General features: G+C 40.1%; 1 protein-coding gene across 24 annotated transcripts in view; it reads left to right on the top strand.

Moving 5' to 3' along the window:
- The window catches only part of adgrl2a (adhesion G protein-coupled receptor L2a), a 119,090-nt gene that overhangs the window by 27,866 nt on the left and 75,401 nt on the right, over positions 1-15,823 (top strand). For all 24 annotated transcript variants that reach the window (XM_083558380.1, XM_083558365.1, XM_083558364.1 and 21 more), the window contains exon 2: positions 12,616-12,794. In XM_083558380.1, the coding sequence (XP_083414506.1) occupies positions 12,692-12,794 (103 nt within the window). In that variant the 5' untranslated portion in view covers positions 12,616-12,691. The remainder of the gene's footprint in view (positions 1-12,615; positions 12,795-15,823) is intronic.

Here is a 15,823-nt window from a genome sequence, read left to right as displayed (position 1 = left end):
CACTTTACACAAGATAGAGGAATTTAATTCCAGCCAATGACACTATGTCGCTCTAAGCTAATTACGTCAAATGAAGAGTCATTACTCCTCGGCGAGCGCTGATCTTTTTTGATAGGGGGCCGCTCCACGTGTTGCACACACTGTTTTGCTATTCCTCTGCATTCAATACGGTTCTGTGTACACAAACTGCAACTACTTTTTCCAACATTTTTTTCAGAAATACCGGGATTTATATTTGCGTGTTTTTTTTGTTGTTTGTTTTTATAAATGCTGTGAAAGCTGGTTCTGACAAAGCTGCATTGTCTAAGGGAAGGCTGTAAATGGGTTGTGGCGACTGGCTAGCTGCTTGACTTGACCACAGTGCAAGTGATCACGAACCGGACAACTGCCATTTCGGCACCTGCTTTTGTGCTCCTGCCAAGAAATCCTGCTCTTCCAGCAGACAACCGGGCAGGGCACCAAGCACTCTGGCCACTCGTAGGAATTTCGAAGAGGAAAGCACTAGGATGCCGAAGCCAGCACGGTATTCCAAACAGAGCCGTTTAAATCAGCCGGCCACCCCCGACGTGAAACGTACTGCCGTTTGCATTCGACTGAAATGCCTACTGCCGAGTCCGGGATTAATCATAAAGTGACAAGCACAAGCGTAGTAAGACTAAACCTTACACGGTGTCACCGGCTCCAAGTCACATACCCCCACCACCAACCCCCTCCATGCTTGTAACTTAAGAGGTCCAATAAGAGAGAGGCGGCGATTAACCTTTCCGACCATGATGGCAGGAGATGAAAAGACGTCTCAGCAGCCAGGCTATTTCACAGCTTGTACAGCATGACTACAAGAACTTGGGTGCCTTTTCAACATCCAAGATCCACCTTTTAATTGGCAGCAGAGGCAACGCAAACTAAAAATGCGAAATGAAAGTCGAAGGCTTTAAAAAGCATTTGAAGTCCGCAAAGCAGAAACCATAGTGAATTTAGTGCTCTTGAGTTTTGCATTAATTATACATTTTCATTCTGGCCATATACCATGATTTCAGATCTTTGTAGTCCTAGCAGATGGAATGAAAGATTCAGGGAGACGAATTCAAAGACTGATGGAACTCTACATTTTGACCGGATCTCCTCAGTTGCTTATATTCATCAATCAACATTCCAAACTAATACGTTCATGTCCAATCGTTTTTGGGAGAAGGTGAATTTACTCCAGACATTTTTACTTTGGTGATAGTACTATAAAGCGTCTTACAGTCGGCAACTGTCCACCGTAACTTTGAGTTCCAATCAGCATTCGGTGCCTGTAAGTCCTGAAATCCTATAAGCCTTCAGACTCGGGGTGTTTTGTGTTTCTCAATATACCTAATGGACTTGTGGCATTGAAATTTAGGTTATTGATAGCATCTAACCACATCGTACCACTGAAAGAACTCACACTGTCTCCTCAAAGTTCTAGTTTTAAGTGCTAGGTGATGTTTAACTGTTTAGTTCGTATCGTTCAGTACTGTTTTCTTATTTGACAGGAACTGTAGCTTTGTTATAGCTTTTTTTTTTTTTTTTTTTTTTTTTTAGATGAGAATGCTGGGCTTTTCCAAGGTGTAGGTTCAGTGGGGGGTGACCTGGTCTGTAAACAGCCATGGAGCCAACCTGCAACAGCCCACAGGAAGTCTGGATAATGTTTTAGACAAAACCATGGCATTCTGAACGTTTAGTTAGTGGACTGGCTAACTGCCCCCGACCCTGTCTGATTACGTGAATGTTTTCCATTATATTTGTTATATTATTATATTGTATTATAGTTATATTATAATTGTTTGACTTATGCTTCCTAGAATATGAGAATTTATTGCTTTTATAGTTACTTAATACTTGCTTAATTCTTAGTTTTAAAGAATTCGAAAATTGTTCTTTTATAATTCAATTATTTGCGTTTAAATGTTGCCCATCTTTAATGTTGTCGCAATGAACCAAACAATCATTTTGCAGTACATGAACCTCAGCATTCTTTTAAAATAATAATCCAATCCATTTTCATTCTTGATGAACTACTTCTCTCTTTTTTCTTCTCAGGAGTTTAAAACAGTCCAGATTTGATTGTATTTGATTATAATATATTATATTTAAAACCTGTTTTTTTAAATAAGCTGAAATGTTTTTTCAAGGATTTTAAATGAACGATGTCACTTGTTTTATAAATATTTCGGAATTTACCGTAGTTTTACTATTATACCCAATTTAATTTATAAATTGTTCATTTGTCAAACCTGATGGTGTTTTTTTTTCTTTTCTCCCTTTTTTGTACAGTTCATGATGTCCTTCAATCATTCTTGCATCGAGTCTATGTGCCAGACATATATTTTTGCTCATTGCGTCTGAGTGCCAGTTTCTGGCGATGTTTTCATCAGTCATTACCCAGAGCTGATTAGCAGCAAGCCTGGCCTGCGTTGGCAGGAGACGGCTCCAAATCCGTGCTCAGCAGGCCCCCAGGCTGGCCGACGTAGTCCGGCCTCCGAGCCGAGCCACTTAGCCGCATTTCCGTCTGCCTTTTTTCTGTTGCGCCATGATAAGATCTCTCTGGAATGTTTCTCCCAGCTCCTGAGGTCCCCCCGGTTGTGTGTCTGGTTACTTTAGTGCAATTAAGGGAGAGATGGAAACACGCTCGATAGCATCTGAGAGAAACACTGCTTTGTACCCAAACCGTGTGTCTATGTGGCATGTACTCTATAATTATTTATAGAACCTAATAAAAATTTGACATCCTGCCCAGTGTATATAGTTAACCTGAGATCCTTTTTGTCTGTGTTTTTCTTAGATGATGTTGCGTGTTTGTTTTAACAATTGGACATGCTTCTGATTTTTTTTGTTGTTGTCTCGATATAGGAAGAATTGTAGGCTCCATCGAAGTAATTACCTTCACTAAACCCATATAAGTCTTAGAATTGGATAATCTTGTATTGCCAGAGCTTAATGCAGTCTGCTGCTTCAAAATGGCTTCTTGTCCTCAGTAAGATGTTGATGCCTTAGATATTAACCATGAACAAACAAAGGATCACCTCCATCAATACGTCACAATGTAAAAGTCTTCACAGGCAGTTTTTATTACAATTACACAGTATACTTCATGAACAAATGAACCAAAACTTAAACACTAAATAATGCGCATATAAATTATTTACATATACACTTGGGTTGCAAGTAAAAATGACATGGATTACACTTTTTTGTATTAATTGATAGGGTGGATTACTTGAAAATATTTCATTTTGGAAATATTCCTTTGTAGCGCTTATATTATTACAGCACTGTTAAATAGACTTAGTTACATACCAGTCACTAACCGTAGTGCATCATTACTGAGATTTATTAGATAATCTCTCACAGCTTAAATATTATCAAGAGCTTAAGTCAACCAGCCTCAACATTTTTCTATGTGTCTGCATTTCATTTATTTTCTTTCGCTTGCCGTGTGCGTGAGGTGAACGATTTCCAAGGTGATCCCCCAAGTTTTGTGGATGTTTTAGCCTTCGATTGAACTGACTTGAAAAATATACATGTTTATGTAACGAAGCAATTTAGTGTTTATCAGTGATGCTAATTTCTGGCCCTCACTGCATCATAGCCTGCGCTAATCACTAATTCGAGACAATTGAACGCATGTTCACCCTGTTGAGTTGCCGTACTGGTGTGTATGCATGTGTAAGATATATACATAATATTTGAATTCATCCAGGGTCATGCAGCACTTTCTCACATTTTCTCATACAAATGATGAAAAATCACAACATTTTACACATGAAAGCATTTTGACCGAAGTTACTTCAAGAGGCCAAATGAAACCGTTGCGGCAGTTTTTGCTGTTGTAACCTGCTCCACCTTTTCATTTCAATGTGATTTCTGTTCATACGAAGCGCTGTACTGTGCTTTATAACACAGTCCAGGGATTTGATAACGGAATTCAATGTCAACTATTTGATTATTGAATTTGAAAGATTTTTTAAATTGATTTCAGAAGCTGTAATAAGCATGTAATAAGCATACTTGTTACAAATAAAGGAACAAAATAAAAACAAATAAAGCAGCGACTGTGCTCTGCTTAGGCATGTAGTATCTGATATGGTTTTGGTTCTCTTGTTCTCTTAGAGGAAAGCATCAATGCAAATCAATAGCAAGTTATACTGACTTGGGAATTCCCCAAGCGACAGGACGCGGGGCTCACTGAACGGATCCGGAGCATGAACATTGGATCAGGAGCATGTGCTAAGGTCTTTAATGTGACCAGATCTCGACTCAACTGAACGCCTGTGTAAGATTTCAGAGCCATGTGTTTGACAGAGACATCCCCGAAACGCCAACTGAGGGAATATGGTTTGGAACAGTTTGGCACAGTTCCTTGCAGAGACTTGTAGAATTTGTGTCAGGGCACAAGGCAGATTGTGGTTACCCAACATTATACATTCTTACCCCCCCCCCCCCCCCTCTCTTAATTTGTCTTCCAGTTATATTTGGAGTCACAGTATTTTAATAGAAAGTGCTCCTGGGACTAAGTGTTGCTGTATGCATTGTAATATACCCTGAATTTAACATTTCTAGACAGTGATAAATGTATCCCCTGTGTGTGTTCATGATATTTAGCCTTTAGTAATTGTAATTGCATTGAATAATAACAAACAAACAAATGGAAAGATCATGAATATGCAACCGGAGCCACTCGGAGATGCTCCGGGAAGGGAAACGAGAAGCGAGCGACGAGTGATTATTGTGTCTGCGGCCCAGTTGTTGTTGTGGCAGTGAACACCGGTGGAATCCTTTTCCATTCAACGCGATTCCTCGGCAGTACTTGTGCTTTAATTCCTAGCCAGACTGATGGTCTGCTGAATGAATGGAGGTCATTACTCTGGAATGCTGGTCGCTTGCGTGACTCCGCTTCTCGGAGCAGTCGGATTTCCCAGCTTTTTTGCATTAACAGATGTCAGGGTGGTTCCTGATAAAGTCTGTTACTTTGATGATTATGTTCCCGGATCTGAAATAAGACACTGCACTACAATGACATCTGATTAATATCAGTAGCGTTTATGGACAAATAGCAAAACAAATCGAACGACAGAATTGAATATTACATTGTATTATATTCTCTGTGGAAATTTTTTTTCCCCCCCAGCCTCGTTTCATGGTTCCGGCTTGTGAAGTGGTTCTTGTGAAACTGTATTTTTATCCCGCAAAGAAGCAGTGGCAAAGTGTAGTATTTCGGAAGATTGAATACTGCGGAGTCGCGATGAATAGACGTCCCTTCTCTCTAACAGTTACCAGCAAAACTAGGCTGGGTCAAATCCAGCGTGGGACCGTTTGCATCTCAATTACACCGATGGCAGCATTGGTTAACACATGTTAATGAAGCTAACGATCCAGGGAGAAATGCTGTGCGGGGCTCCCTCTTCCCCATCCTGAGTCTAAAGACCACGGAGGGAGAAAAAGAGAGAGAAAGAGAACGAGAGATCACCATACACAATGAAACTGGATCTCCTCTGAAAGACTGAGTGGGCCATCAGTGCCTGCTCCTCTAACCCACTTTCTTTTGCAATGCTGAAGTCTCACTTAAAAGCTCTATGCTTGGCACTGTTGCAAAGAATCGGTTTAAAACCTAGGAGAGCATAGTTAAGGCCTGCTCATGCCTCAGCACGTATAATTGTTCTTAGATGGCGACTGAGTTTGTGTCAGACTTCTCAACTGGATTTCTCTTAAAAAAAAAAAGAAAATCATTCTTTGTTGCTGGATTGGTATGCTCGAGCATACACGTTTTGTTTAGGTAGTACCATAAATAAATTTTTATTTTATTTTATATATATTTCAAACGTGAAGGTACACATTTTCAGGTTAAAGATATATGCTAAAGGAACAGAATATAAGATTACCATCCCAGCAGCAGAGAACTGTACAATTTATTACCTTTTTTATGAGAGTGTAGGTACACAGGAAACTCAGCAGCCGGGGAGTAAAGATTTAGGATTTTCAGGACACGAGTGAGTGAATTATATTTAAACTCTTGATAGGAAAAACAGTAGCTGCAGTTACAGTAGACGTTTTTGGCCACATAAACGACTGAAACTGTGACAGTGTATATTAAAGCTGCGTGATATATGTTGATATATTATCGATACCACAATGAATTACAGCACAGTCTGCTTTTCTTTTTTATTGTGTTTTATTATTTTAGTATCGGACAATATAGTATTTTAACTTTTTTAACTTTCTTGAATTGTTTGCAGATTTTTTCTTACTCTTTTTTTTTTCAGTTAAAATATGTATTTGAAGATTATACATATAAAACAGGGCTGTCACGCAAATTCATTTTAACGCCACTCTTTTTATTAACGCGCGATTAATGCAGCTCTCATTTCTGTTTGACCATTTTTATAAAAAATATAAATAAATAAATAGAGAAGAGGCCAAATTCAAACCTTTATTGCAACACATATTTATTCACGATTTCCCTTCTTTACTCAGGTATAAAAAAAATTATAAATAAACGATAAACTCCACCGAATTTCTTTTTATTTTTTTATTTAATTTTTTAGCACTTAACATTTGTTTTACTGATGCACCAAGTCTCAAATCAAGCACTAAAATCCCCCATGATTCACACATCCGGCAATTAAAACCATCCGTGTGGAAACATAGCAAAATTTCCATTTGGTGTCTTGATGATTTACGTAATTTATAACGTTACAATTACTTTCAAACATTTGCAAGAATATTTTGTCTTCATGCTCTATGTTGAGTATGGTTTCACTAATGATAAACTTACATTTGCATAAAGCATCCATATATATATATATATATAATTTTTTTCTAACAGCAATCCTGTAATCCTTAGGATAAAAGCCCAAAGAGCTCAATTTTCAATAACTAGCTAACGTACATGGCTAATTAAAAGCAATTGTCACATACAATTGTCACAAGGTGAGTGGGATTTCAGTTTCAGTTTTATAATTGCACAATTTTTTTTTAATCATTTTATCACTCATCTCACTCATTTACTTACCAGCAGCCAAATTTGTGAAAATTGTGAAACAAATGGAAAAATGTGACTTTTGTGATATTCAAAATTTTTCTTTTAATTGTTTTCCGGAATATTATCCAAATGATCAATAAATAATAATAATTTTCTTACAGCAGCACTACTTGGAAATTCTTCACAAACCTGCAGTGGGTGTATTGTGTATTATTAAAATCATAATAATCAAGTCAAGTCAAGTTTATTTCTATATAGCGCTTTTCACAACAGACATTGTCTCAAAGCAGCTTTACAGAATTTAACAGTTAAGGTGAACGATGTGTTTTTATCCCTGATGAGCAGCCGTGGCGACTGTGGCAAGGAAAAACTCCCTTAGATGTTATGAGGAAGAAACCTTGAGAGGAACCAGACTCAAAAGAACCCATCCTTATTTGGGTGACATCAAGAGTGTGATTATAATATAATCATAAATCAATGATTCGATTCCTATTTATCAACTAATCATTTCGGCTGGCAAGGCGATTTTTCTGTAACTAATACTTCCAAAGTTGCCCGTGCCATCTACGTCATTAACAATAATAAATGATTGTTACCGCAGGCCTGAGCAAAGTTGGTCACATATCGATTGGAGGTTACGAAATTGGATCGAAACGTATCGTATCATAGCAGATCCGGTTTCATCAAGAATCAAGTGCTTGATGAATTGTATAATGTTGTTTGGAAGCCTGAGCCCCCCCCCTCCTACCACACATCATTGTTAGGCACCATTGTGATGATAAATAGTACAGGATGTGTGGTCTGTTTTAGAAGAACCCAACCTCTCTCACCCCCTCCACCTCCCCCAACCCCCAACCACCACCTCTCCCCCTACCCCTCTTTGAACAACAACCCCGTCTAAGTTTTTAACATATCGATCTCCCTGTTAACATTCAAAGCTACCCGAGCGCTGATTCCTGACAAATTCCAGCGCCGCTCCAACATCTGAGTAACAACAGTGTTAACTTTAAATTACGGCCGTTTCAAACCCATCGGAGCATATCAGTGGCTGTGTTTTCTTAGCATACAGAAGCAGTCCTGAGTTTGAACCCCGGGAGTTAATGGGCTCCGAGTTTTGCAGGAGCCTTTGAAAAAGGTCAATACGATACGGTCAGATTTAGCAAGCGGCATTAACTGCTGGTTGTGTTGTCAGGAGAGATTTAGACCTGACAACTGATTTCTCTCAGGGAGCATACTACACCCTCCGTCTTTGTCTGCAGATTTTCAAATGATTTGCTGTCTACTGCATGCTCTCCATCTCATAGCAAGACATCACCCTTTCTTTGTTCACATGTACACCAAAAAAAAAAAAAAAAAAACCCGAGGCCAGAAAAATCTGCATTCAGCACAGTGTATAGAGGATTTGCACTATGGATCTCGCTTACTACTTTAATATCCTGTCTGGGGTTTACACATCGCTCACATCAACCGCTATTTCCCTAAACAGCCATCAACCTTCTTGCTTTTTTCTTCCGCTCGTTTTCTTTTTTTTTCGCTCCACCTCTGACCAAAATGTCATCCCTACAACACATTGTAAAAGGTCCACTTTTAAATGTTTTGTGTTGTCTCCTGCTATCTTAAAAAATTAATCATGCTGTTGAATAATGCCTCATGACGATGTGTGAATAATTGATGATCTGATGCTTAATAGAGGGACAGAGAAGGCTTTTTTTCCCCCCTTTCACGCAGCTGCTCGTCTGTGGCATATGGAGTACCATTACACGCCTGCTCACCGGAGCAATTCATTTTAAAGCCTAGCATATTTTACACAGTTAATATGTGTACCTTGTTTGCGTTTGCCACACGTTGCACGCATTGCCAGGTGGGCGTATATCATAGTGCATCCGTGCACCGTTATGTCCATATGAATATTTTATAGAACTTTTTAGCTCAGTGTCTGAGGAAGACCGGGGCGAAATAAACGTGTAAAGAGGGCAGGCAGTGAAGCGTGACACTGGAGGAGTAATGCAAACGTATCACGACAGATGCTCACCAAATGACAGAGTGTCTGAGGACACACACAAAACGTGCGCGCACCCGTTTCCAGCCGTTTGTCTTGTTGTTTTGACAGTAAACAGTCCTTTCATTGCTTGCGAATGAATTAAAATAAGATGCATTTGGGTTGTAATTGAGTTGATGAGCTTTTGGAAAAGCTGCGGATTTCTCGTATTTTGCTTGCCTTCAGGAGCTTTGATTTGATGCTTGCGTTTTGATTGTGTTACCAAAGTGATACGCGGGAAAGGAAGGAAGTCTCTTCTCGGGTAAATATATATTCCCAGCTATCTTTCCCAAGCGAAGGAGAAATATAACGCGTCAAGGACTCCTTTCATGCCGATTGACAGCCGCTATCAGTGCAAGAAACCTATATAATGGTGGTCCTCTGAATTTTTTTCTCTCTCTCTCTTTGCGATCCTTTTTTATTTATCTGGGCGTATTAATGTCAGCCCATTAACGCCATAGCCGAGAAGTGCTCAGCAAAGCCACCGTTAAATGGCTGAGGCAGGGACCTTCTTATCGTTTGCAACCTGAAAGGAGGAATGTGACGCTATCAGTTAATGGAAATGACATTTCCAAATTTCATTTGGAGATAATCCACTTCTCGTCCACTAAAACATCAAAATTACTGCTAACAATATGTCAAGGCGGCGTTAAAACTTGGTTACCTTCCCATATCACGTCTACGATAATCCCCCCTGAGAGATACAGGTACAGGTAGCATAGCCTTTTAATAGGATTCCCCCTGTGTTCCTCAGGTGATTATTAGGCTTTGCATGTCATTCCTATCTCAGAATAGAAAAGGCGTATCAATATAAGAGAAGTCTGCAAGACATCTGAGTTGATCTTATACACTGTATTCTCGAGAATCTCAGAATATTCGGTTTGTGCTTTTATTTTTTTTGCCATTTGTTTTTCTCAGCAGTATAATAGAAATCTTTTCATCAGATGCCATTTACAGGTCAGCTTGATTATTCAGATTAATGTCCAAAGAGAAGTTTAGAGAACAAAGATACAAGACATTTTTAATCCAGATTGTATCTTGTCATTGTTTCTGCTAATGCACTCTGGTAGATTTGAATGCTTTTTTCAATTTTTCTTTTTGTGTGATAGTACACCACTAGAAAAGAAAAAAAAAATACAAGCCTTGGACATTTTTATTATATACTTTAGATGACTTAATGTTTGAAAAGTATGAGGACGTTAGGGCTTTTGTTCTGTCCCATTACGCTTCGACCAGCAGGGATTGCTGCATTCGATCAATGGACTGGGCAGTAAAATTGATATACATGCAGCAGGACCCATTAGTATAACACCAAAAAGATTCATTAGCGAGGGTTAAATTCGGAAAAACACCGGATGAATCAGCCTGGTCATATCAAGCCCTCGTAACTTTTTTTTTTTTTTTTTTTTTTTGGGGGGGGGGTTTGGGGGTGACACGTTTAAGTAACTCGCAGACATTTTCCCTTTCCTCTTCCTCCAGGTACATGGTATTTTCTTTTAAAATATCACTCTATTTTTGCTTCTTTGCTTTTCTTTTTGCTAATTGAGCATCTCTGGTGCACTAGCGGTCAGATAGCATTAGCACCATGCGTTGTGCTACATCAGCTGGCCTGTGGGGGGGGGGGGGGGGGTTTCATTGATTGATTTTCTTCTCCGATATCGGGCTCAGTGGGACACTAATGTCATCTGATCACTGACCCAAAATCTCAGCACTATAGGAAAAAAAATAAAAACAGCCTGATTTTTGCTACTATGACTATTAGCATTAGTCAAAAGGACAATACAATACATGGCAAGCATTCACATCTTTGGCTTGATTCGGAATTTTGTATTTATTTGCTTTTAATAGACTTGTCATATTGTTTGACAATCAGCATCACGACTCTTTCTTTTTGCTCATTGAAAGCATAGAAGTTAAATCAGAGGTCAAGCAAGACTTGCGAGCTGTCAATCTTGTATTGTGGTATCTACCACCTCTAAGCTCCCCCCTAATGTGTCTCTCCTCACACTCACACTCTCCAGTCCATTATTGCAGGCCTCATTGCCCCGAATGGCCCTTTATTCCCCGGTGGCCTGTGCGAGAGACAACAAGGAGGTTTTGGTCAAAAAGAATGCCCCATTCTTTCACATCTGTGCATTGTTTCCCGTTTGAAGCATTACCATTTCAAACTGTCCTTTCAGCATTTGTTTTTGATACCTTCTTATCACTTTATTGTAGAGGAGCAACAAATGCTTTTTTTTCTTTTCTTTTTTTTTTTTGAAATTCCCTCTTCTTATCAAACGTCTGACGTTTTTTTTTTTTTTTTTAAGCACAGCTGCATGGTGTACACAGCTGTTTACAGCCTCTGGGTTGGTGCCCCTCTGGCTTTCCATCTTTCAAAGCATTTAAACATCTGTTTGCGTTAGTTGCGTACGCAGTCGGCACAGCGCAAGCTGTCATTTTATATCAGAAGCATAGATTTTCATCGGCGGGATGAAAAATTGTATAAGAATGCCCCGGCGTCGCGCTTCAAAGCACCAGACCACGTCGTATACGAACACATTGTAATTTGTTGTGATGTGACAAAAAAAAGGGGAAAAAAAAACACATGCAAATGGCAACAGCAGGACTCCCCGTGATGCTCCGGCTGGGGTTCGATCACCACCGCTCGTGTGAAGCACTTAACAGGTGTTGATCGGCGGTCTTCGGCACAGCTTAGTGAGATAAGGCCTCCAGCTGAGAAGAGAGACTCGAGTGTGTTTAATGAGAAGAGCGGGGAGTCAGACAGACCGCCTTAGTGTGTGCCTTCGGTGTCTCAGACTGATCAGCATGTTAACCATTCTCAGCATGACACAAAGATATGAAAGTAGCGGGCTGTTGTCGTCGATTTAGCCCGACACCCATCTGCCTGTTTACTGGATCAGCCCTCCTGGGTGAAATATTTATTTTCTTCGCCGGCAACCTGCTGCACAATGATCCAGTGCGTTTGGCGTATTTTAGTGGCACGTGAAATATCAATTGTGAGGCGGCTTTATGAAAAGAAGAAATAGTCGTCCACAGCTATGTATATCGCTTCTAAAAACATGAGGGTGTGTTTTTTTTCCCCTCCTCCCAGCATGAATAGATAATTTGAGTTGTACATGCAGAGGTGCGTGCTCCTGAGTGTGTAAGGGGTGTACACAGGCTTTTAATGGGCTCCTAAGTGACTTGTTACTGGAGTGACTACGCTCCCCTGCGAGGGGTGAGCACCAGGGCACGCAGGAGGCGCGGTAAACACAAAAACAGACCGATACATCTCTGAGCAGTCTAGGCTTGACTGTTTCAAACCGTTTTCGCCAGACATGTCAAAGGTTTACTCTGTGAATGGCAACAGGACAGCACACGGACACGTGCGAGCGCATGGGGAGATAGATTGCGAAGAATAACACGGTGTGTGTACGCATTTGCTGGTGAAGGTACATCTTTGGCACACGTTTGATGGACACCTTGTTTTTATGTTCAGCAATTCAATGCCAGATCAAAATGGGGGAATGATCTGTGTTTGTAAGTTGTTCGCAGCCCTTAAACGTTTCTTCTATGCTGTTATGCTTGTCAGGTGCAGACCCTGAAGATGAGCGTCTTTGGAAGGAATTCTCACGCACTGTTGTGACTCCGGCGTATTTCCAGCAAGCATGAGGATAGGTCTCAAGCCGAGCACAATGGCCTGCTCCATATGGAGTCTCCCAAGCCTACGTTGCCTGATGTTTGCTTTGGCTGCTCTACACTGCACCGAAGGTAAGAACCCTCATCAGCACATCATTCATCCGTTAATGGAAAGAACCAAGTGAAGTGAGCAATTCTTTTTTGGGCTATATGGGAAATAATAGTTTCTCGGCCAAGATGTTGGATTTCTTCTCACAAGGTCATGAGTTCAAATCCCAGCACTGCCAAGCTGCAATTGTTGGGCCCCTCGAGCAAGACTCTTAAGTCGCAACTGCTCAACTGTATAATGAGACAATTACAAGTCGTTCTGGATAAAGGCGTCTTCCAGATGCTGTAAATGTAAAATATATGAGAAAATATTTATTTTAGCCTAAAACTTACATTAAGATTTGGTTGGTGAATACTTGTTCCATCACAGCCTTTTAGCCTGATGGATTTTAGTGGACTTTTCAAAAGTTTTCGACTCTCGGCGAAATGTAAAAGCGAGATATCTGACTGCTCTATCTCGTTCGAGATAACTCATGCATCTGCATTCGTTCATACATCCCTCTCTAACTAAAGGGCTAAGCTCTACAACTGTTCATTATGAACACTATCCCCAAGTAAACATGCTTCATTACACTCCGCCCCGGCCGTAATATCTTTTTAATGCATTTTATAATTGAATTAAATGGGTTACCGCCATTGCCATAAATGGCTGCACGTTTTTTTTTTTTTCCTTTTCTTTTTGTTGTAGTTTTTGTTTTTTACTCCTTTTTTTTTCTTTTTGCAGGGGCTTTGAAAGATTAATTGCTTCAGGGTTAACCCCCCTGCCCCCCCAACATATTCAGAGAAACTTTGCATCTCATCTTTCTTATTTAATTTTCCAGCGCTGACTGCTGTCTATTGGAGCAAATTTTGTTTGCATTTATGAATTATATATATACTGTATATATTATATGTATATATGTATATTCGCTAATCATGACAGCTAATGATTTATAACTGTATGAAGCTGATATTTGTCATCTATCTTTCTGCTGTGTTGTTTGGATAAATGCTTGTTTTTAGCATTACTCATATTGAGTCCTACATTACAGCTTCGGTTTGTAAGCATCGTTGGTCCAGCGACAAGTTTTACAGCCATGAATTATTTAAGTGTTTTAGATGACAAGCGTAGGACAGTCATAATTATTCAAATGCAACAACAAATGACAGGTGTGTGTTTAAATATGATTTCAAGTTAATAATTCAGCTTAGCTAAACATATCGACGACCTCAGTTCACATACTAATGTTTTCGAGCACTACCTCAGACTCATCCTCCGTATAAGAAATGCTGCAAATCATCTCGAGCTGTGGTGTAGCGAAACACTATGCAGTGATTAATGGTAGAACATGTCAGATAGCGTACATGTCTTACTCCTCTATCTCCTTGTCGTTCTCCTTTTCCTCTCCACGCTGGTTTTTCTTCTACATGAATGTGTGCACTGATGGAATTAGAGAAGGTCTTTCTGGGCTTGGTGTCAGTGCCAGGATTGACAGGGCTGTGCCTGTATCTCCTCAGGTGGCAGGCAAATATGAAAAGACGAGGGGGGGGGGGAACACTGCTGAATACAGTGTCACCATGTCATGTGTTTTAGTCGTTCCCATGGGTTTTGTATGTAACATGGGAATATTCCTGCTGGAGACTCAAAACAAGAGGGAAGAAATAAAAAAAGAAAAAAAAAAGAAATAGCCCCGATAGGTTTTTTTCACCAGCCATCCCTGCTTCCCACTCCATATTTAGTAGATTTGTTACAGGCCATGCTGTATTACTTGTGGGAGTCAAGTTGCAATTTAGGCCTGACTGTGAAAACAAATCATTCCGTGAAAGCAAATGTGCGCAGGCAAGCTTACAACTTTAAAAGCCTTGTACCTCTGACATACCGTAAAATTTAGTCTATACACAAATTAAGTATTTCAACTCGTTAAAACAGCTCAGCATCCCAGTGTTTCTGGGAAACCTCCTTTCTAAGGCCAATCAGCATAAATTTAATCTTGGTGACTTAAAGGCCTTAATGAAGTTGAGGTGAATAGTCTGGAGTCCTTCTCCCTCTGCTCATTAGTTCGAAGTAGCTGTAAACACTTTTATTAAAACAGACTCTGAGTGCAGTCCTTTTGTTCTGTCCTTCACAGTAAACAGCCTCAGTGAGTGTTCTTTCTTTCTGCTTAGGCTTCTTTTTTTATTCGGTTTTCATTCTGCTTTCCCCTTCATGTGACAGAGGGATTTTGTATCAGGCTCAGGGATCTGCCTTCCCATAGTACTAAGCTGCCGCTGGGTCAATATGCCATCAGTTCTCGATGAAGCCGAGGTCTTTCATCAACAGTCACTCCTCCTTGATAAGGCTGATAAGAGGACAATGGGACAGAGAGCTGGTTTGGGCAAGGTGCTACTGCGCCTGCAATCCCAGCCAGAATAACACCTCAATAGGATTTACCGCTAAGGGTGGGGCTGGAGGGATTTAATGGATTAAAGTCCATCGTGTCTTGCCTGCCAGTTTGTGATTGTCATGCAAAAAAAGGGCAAAAAAAAAAAAGCAAGACCCAACACTTGCTACTTATAAGTTAGAATGTCTGAGATCGTATCCCCCAAGAGAACACGATGATACCCGGGATCGATTCGGGCTGTATTAATGGTTTGTCTATTTTGAGCTTGTGCTGAATAGGACTTGCAGGCAGAACTGGAAAGCATTGGCCAAACAGGTTTATGGTTTAGAAACAAATGGGTATTAATGTAAACTGGCTGAAACTCTCAAAACCTCGCCAAGAGTAATTTGTCTTTTATGGTCTCTTGGCAGCTTGTGCAGCAGAGGATAATGCTTGGTGTTCGACGATTAAACATTAAACAGACACTTTTTGGAATGAAACGATTTCGTTGCCATTTGCATTAAAGGCGACTCAGGCATGGGGTAATGCGGTAAAACGGGTGTAACTTAGTCATCAAAAGTGCTGAAGGCAACAACAAAGATAGGAGAGAAAAATGACAAACCTTGATGATTAGCAAGTAACAGGTTCACACTGCCAAACAATTTTTTTTTTGTTCATAAACAGACTTTAATATGCAGTAGCTTTTAACCATAT

Source organism: Silurus aristotelis, assembly GCF_946808225.1.
Source record: "Silurus aristotelis genome assembly, chromosome: 13".
NCBI classification, from domain to species: domain Eukaryota; kingdom Metazoa; phylum Chordata; class Actinopteri; order Siluriformes; family Siluridae; genus Silurus; species Silurus aristotelis.
This window is presented reverse-complemented; position numbering and strand designations above follow the sequence as displayed.